Raw genomic sequence first — 6,095 nt, forward strand, 5'->3', positions numbered from 1 at the left:
CATGAGGCCCAAATCCTTTGTGCTGTAGCAAAATACTGTACCAATTGTACAGCATACAATGGGGCCTGGGCGGCCTGCTGGGCTGGATCTGCCCCTGGATGCAAGGCATACTATTTTTGAAGCTTATTTGATAAATGTATGTAGGACAAATGAAGTATTTTACTCAGCATGATCCTTTCTCTCTCGCATGCACCTATTCATTAGCAATATCACCCATGCAAAATACTCCTTCATTCTTGTAAGGCAATCATCAGAGGTCAGTTTTATCACCTGTCTTTGTGCAAAGTCCAAAAACACTGCACATTAATCAACAGAGGGGATATTAGTATATACTGAGTGTTGGTTGGTGGTCTGTGTGCGTGTTTATTAAGTTGTTTCTGTCTGGATCATCCAGTCTTAAGCATCTTCCTTGTTATTTTACCAGCTAAGCATTGGCAAGCAGTGGAAGGAATTTCTGGAGTACAAGGACTCAGTTGAGTTCATTGTTCATGATAGTGATGCAACGGCAGTACAATGCTGGTCTTCCACGTTTCCCGATGATCCCCTTGACGTCATCTACAACAAGGTCCCCAGTCACTGCAGCCGCGTGCGCTTTGCTGCCGTCTGCAGATCGTGGTGCACTGCAGCTTCGCGGCACCCCGCGCTGCCTGAACTCCCGTGGCTGCTCCTCTCACCACGCGACCGTGACACAACGAAGCGCCTCTACTGTCCTGAGGACAGCAAGATCCTGTGCATCTCGCTCCCGAGCGATTTCATCGGCAACTGGTTCGTCGGCTGTCATGGTGGTGGCTGGGTTGCATCATTCGAACCACCACCGTTCAGGATCTTGAACATTTTCTCCAGTGTTGAGGTTGCGCTCTCTGAGAAACAGAAGGGGATCGTTTGCCCAGGCCGCCTTGGCCAGATCATCATTTGGAAAATCATCTTCTCCAAACCACCCACCTCAAGTGACTGTATCATTGCTGCCATCACCGACAATCACGGCATCGCGCTCTGCAGGGTTGGGTGTCCGAACGGTGGGTGGACAACAAAAGGACATGTAAGCTACACCATGGAGCTTGCAGACATCGCCTTTTGCAACGGTAAGCTCTATGGTCTCACACGGGACAGATGGGAACTTGTCAAGTTTGAGATCGGTGCTGATGAAGATGGTGCGCCCGTGGTCACAGCCGTTGATCGGCTAGTGGTCACTGTCGAGCACCAGCAGCCCCCCAGTGTCTGGGCCAACCGGGTGGATGCCAGCTACATTTTTGAGCTACACGGCAAGCTTGCGACGGCGGTGAGGTCCCCATGGTCACCCAACCTCAGACCTTTCTTCAAAGTGTTCGAACTTGTTGACATCGACACCAGCGAGGGGATGGCACATGGCACACACAAATGGACAGAGGTGATGAGCTTGGGTGACTTTGCCCTATTCCTGGGTCCAAACAGCTCCAAGGCGGTGCATGTGTCAGCAGACAGGCGCGGCGGTGTGAAGAGAAACCACATCTACTACTCCTACCATCGCCGCTTAGCGCAGAAGGAGGTCCTTCTCAGCACTGACCTGGTGTTCCTGACAAGCTCCAACGCTGATGGTGATTCCGTGTACTACAGGGAAGATGAAAGCTTATCCGCAGCCGTGGGCGGGGTTCATAGGATTGGGGCAGTAGGATACTATGTCAGGGGTAGCCCTAATCCTCCAGTGTGGCTTCTCCCCCTAGCATAGTGGCTTTTTATATACATTGTATTGCTTAGCTGCTGCACATGCCTGAAAATTGTACCGTTAGCTGTATAACCGTAAATGCTCTATGGTTTCAACCATGTTGTATTTAGAACGAATGTACAGCAATTATAATTAATCTGTACTCATGGATAAGAAAAGAAGTAGTGAATCTTCTATATTCTTTTCCCAGTTAGCTTGGGAGTTTGAGTTGAATGCCGGTGCATGGGAATAGCTTGCGGATATGAAGTCAAATGAATAAGCTGAGATAATATTAACGTCTGATAAGTAATGTGTCATGTGTCGAGATAGTTCAAGGTTGTTTTTTTATGAGAAAAAAACTTGTGTTGTCTGCCTGAGTGATCAAACTCTCCTATATTTTTCTTGACAGCAGTTTCTTTCTCTTGATACATGGGTAAAAGCTTTGCTTCATTTCGTTGAATCAAAAGAAGGTTTATGAACGGAAGTGTTGCTCTGCTCCTGGGTGCATTAGAAAAAATAGGGAAAAGTCAAAAATGAATTCCTGACAAACATTGTTGAATGTTTTATCAACATGCAAAGTTTAGAGATGAAAAACATTCATGGACATCTGGAAAAAAGATCGATGTCCCAAAAAGCTTTTAAAAATTGCCCTTTAAGAACATCATTTTTATATGTTTTGCCTGGACCTCCACGAATATTTCTTCAGCACGAGAATTTATTTGTTCTTAAAACATTCATCAATGTTTCTGGCAAAAAAATTATTTAAAATTATTATATATTTCTTCTTCTGATTTTACTGTTCACTTGGGTGCATATGCACCTGAGTACAGAAACTCCATGTACCGATGTACGTTAATAAAGTACACCACTTGAATGAGGGCGCGACAAATACATGGAAGGGATTACTCTCGCGGCAAGGCCATTCTCAAGTGCTTCGCCCACAGCACACTGCCTAGCACTTGATGTTGGCAAAGATAGTCATTGGTGAGGCATAAATGTTCCGAAACACCCACGCATTTCTCTTGTTCCAATTTCCCAAGACGTGAGCATCATGAGGGAGGCGAGAGCCTTCCTCCGGTGACCATTGACATGGATGACAGCGAACCGCCAATTTTGACATCATGAAAGTTATGACAATCGACATAGGAGAGATTGTGAAGACCAAGCCAATCTCCTAGCATGGTCCAAATGTGCATGGAGAAGTGACACTGGAACATAAGGTGTGCAATAGTTTCCAGGGCTGTATTGCAAAGCTTGTAAGAGGCTGCAGTTCGGCCAACCTCGGTGTTGAAGGCGGTAAGCTGTCCGGATTTTCTTTTGCAAGATAAGCCAAGCAAAAAAATGATCATAGGAGGCGCCCAGTTGCTCGACACCATCGGCTTAAAGGTGGACGAGGCAATGTCATCAAACTGTGCCTTGTAAGCGGACACCGACAAGTAGGCTCCGAAGATGGTTAGCTTCCATTTATGGCTTCAGGCATGTCGTCGTCTAAATGCACCTCACTAAGGAGCTCCCCTAGGGAGAAAGAACTCCATGAGCTTCTGCACATTCAGCTCCATTGAAATGTCCATCTGGCTTATCCATTCATCACCCACAAGTGTAACAGTTCCGTTCTTTAGCTTGAACAACGCAAAGATTGAGGGAGCAATTTCTTTCGGCTTCACGCCATTGAGCCACGAGGCATGCTGAAATTTGGCCTTATTTCCATCCCTAACCACAATGTTGGTGCACTTGTATAAAAGGTTCATGTCATCCGCGTCACATGACATTCCCAAACTCACCCAAGACCGACTCGGGTCGGTCCACTCTAGCCAAGGCCATCGAAGTCATAGCGCCCTCGCAAATTTTTCGATATTAATGATCCCTAATCCACCAAGGGGAGTTGGGAGGCAAACGAACCCCCATTTGGCTTTGCATTTCCCACCGGAGACCTTGTCCAAAGCAGGCCGCAAGAACGATCTTTGAAGTTTGGCGATTGCTTTGGTCATTCCCTTAGGAAGGATGAGAGCAATCATGTGGTATATTTCTTGGGCCGTGACGACCGGTTTCACAAGAGCGCCACGACCAGCAACAGTAATAAGCTTTCATAATCCACCAACCATCTTGTTCGCTACTTGTCTGTGAGGAACAGGAGGTGCAACCCATGTAGTCTCTGAATAGTTAGGGGCAGCCCCAGATAGCGCATCTGGAAGCTTGTAGTGGATGCCTAAAGTCCTCCATGAGCTCAGGGAGGTTGTTCCCTCACAACGGATAGGCGCGACAATGCTCTTCTGCGCATTGGTCTCAAGCCTACAGATCTCGCTGAAGTTTCTTAGCAGCCCTACCAAGTTGTCAATGTCTTCTTTGATCAGAGCCAAAAAGATCGTCGCATCACAGAAATGTCTAGAAGCATGGCTTTCTTCCTCCGAAGGCGGTGGAAATCGCATTGGACGTTGCCATGTCAAGAAGCTGCTTTGAAGGGTCAATAGCAAAGACGAACAACAGCAACAGCAGGCAATCGCCTTGATGGAGCCATTTCCCGTGCCCCTAGAATGCCATTAAGGTGAACTCGCAAAGTAGCAGTGGACAGAGGGACGTGATACAATCTCTGTACTTTGATGGGAATCCTATTATCTGGAGAAAATCAAGCACATAGTCCCACCAGACCGAGTCAAATGCTTTTCGAATGTCAAGTTTGACGAGTAAGGTGGGGTTTCTGGTGTGTTTCATCTTCCAGGTGAAGTTTCTGACGTATAGGTAATTGTCATGTAAGCTCTTTTCTTGGCGAATGTGCTTTGGCATGTTCAAAATGAGTTGGTTAATGAATGGGGCTTGTCTAGAAGTGGGAATCTTGGTGATGATCTTTGCAATTGCATGATTCAGGCTAATAGGTCAAAAGTCAGAGATGCACTCAACACCATCCTTCTTGCTAAGGACCACCACATTTTCTAAATTTAGCCAACGAAAGTTCTCATAATGAAGGTTTTCGAACAGGTGAATAACTCTCATGACGTCATGCTTGATAGTTTGCCAACAAGATTTCAAAAAAGCACCAATGAAACCATTAGGGCCCGGAACCTTCCCACTAGGAAAATCATGGATGACAAGAAGGAAATCCTCCCCTGGGAAGGCGTATGTGATTGACTCAAGGTCACACTCCTTGAAAACCATGCCTGACCAGATGAAGTAAAGCTCCCTAGTCGGCCTTCGCAACATGAAAGAAGTGAAATGATGATGGATGGTATCCTATTTTGCTTGTGTGATTAGTGATCCGTCTTGGCCATTAGCATGGGAGGTAGAACACCACTCATGTGGTACCCCCTTGAAAATGTCTCATGTGGGCATTACATAATTCCAGGCTCGAACTCTTCAAGAATATCTTGGACATTGGGGATCTCACCTGAGGTTGTGGATTCTCTAATTTGCCATGGGCAAGGCAGAGAGCTACAGTACCTCTGCCTTTCCTCTTCTTTTGTCTGTTGGGTCGAGAACGGACCGCCCAGATCTGATGCAACAGTACAGTTGCTACAGTAACCGAAACAGTGATCTGAATAGGAACATTAAACAGTGCATTCGCTATAGTGCATTTGCTACAGTCTTTGCCCCAATCTCGACTGCCAACTTTTGATCCAATGTCTCTCAGACAAAGGTAGAGCATTGTAGCTCCCTGCCTTGCCCATGGCAAGGTAGAGAATCTGCGCCCCTCACCTAATGCCTTATGTTGTTGTGGGAGGTAGTAGGTGCGTTTTCTCAGCACTTCGCCACGCTCACTTCCTTGGAGTAAATCATCTCACATGTCCTTTACTTAATAGGGAACGGGGCAAGAGTCATCCACTCTGGACCAAATCTTTATATCTCATCATTTTTAGAAGAAACTCTATTATTCTACCATATGCTTTTTCATAATCTAGGGCTCCTTTGATTAAAAAATGTATGATTTTTGGAGGATTTGGTTGGTTTTTTTCTACTTTTGTTGTTTGATTTCACATGATTGGATTCTAGGATATTCGGTTAGCCCAAAAGCCATACTAGTCTTACTTACCCATGGTCTTTTTGAAGTTGGTTAAACCACTCAGTATACATTTTGAACCGTCTTGAATAATATGTTATTTACTGGCGCAAAACTCGCAAGTCACACATATATATCTTAAGAAAAAATGTGTGCTAATTAAGGAGCAAACTGAAGTATAGATTAGTTTTTTTGGCTTTTCAGTCTAATAGAATGTATTCTTTTGATTTCCTGCAAAAATGAAAAGATTGTATTATTTTGATAAAAGAAATTGAGTACAACTTTTAGACAAATATACGCAACACCAGTACGTGTATACTCATACAATTCCTATGTATACTAAAGTCGTGGAGATTAAAGATCAATGAAGTCACCAAAGATATCTCGTAAACAGAAACATCATCTCACATTGGAAAGAGTAGACGA

The 6,095-nt window shown here is 45.1% G+C and overlaps 1 protein-coding gene across 1 annotated transcript in view; it reads left to right on the top strand.

The window, feature by feature from the left end:
• Window positions 1-1,895, top strand: part of LOC119266753 — a 4,147-nt gene extending 2,252 nt beyond the window's left edge. Inside the window, exon 4 of the mRNA XM_037548036.1 lies at window positions 425-1,895. Within this exon, the coding sequence (XP_037403933.1) occupies window positions 425-1,705 (1,281 nt within the window). The 3' untranslated portion in view covers window positions 1,706-1,895. The remainder of the gene's footprint in view (window positions 1-424) is intronic.
• Window positions 1,896-6,095: the final 4,200 nt, after the last annotated feature.

This window comes from Triticum dicoccoides, chromosome 3A (assembly GCF_002162155.2).
Source record: "Triticum dicoccoides isolate Atlit2015 ecotype Zavitan chromosome 3A, WEW_v2.0, whole genome shotgun sequence".
Classification (NCBI taxonomy): Eukaryota; Viridiplantae; Streptophyta; class Magnoliopsida; order Poales; family Poaceae; genus Triticum; species Triticum dicoccoides.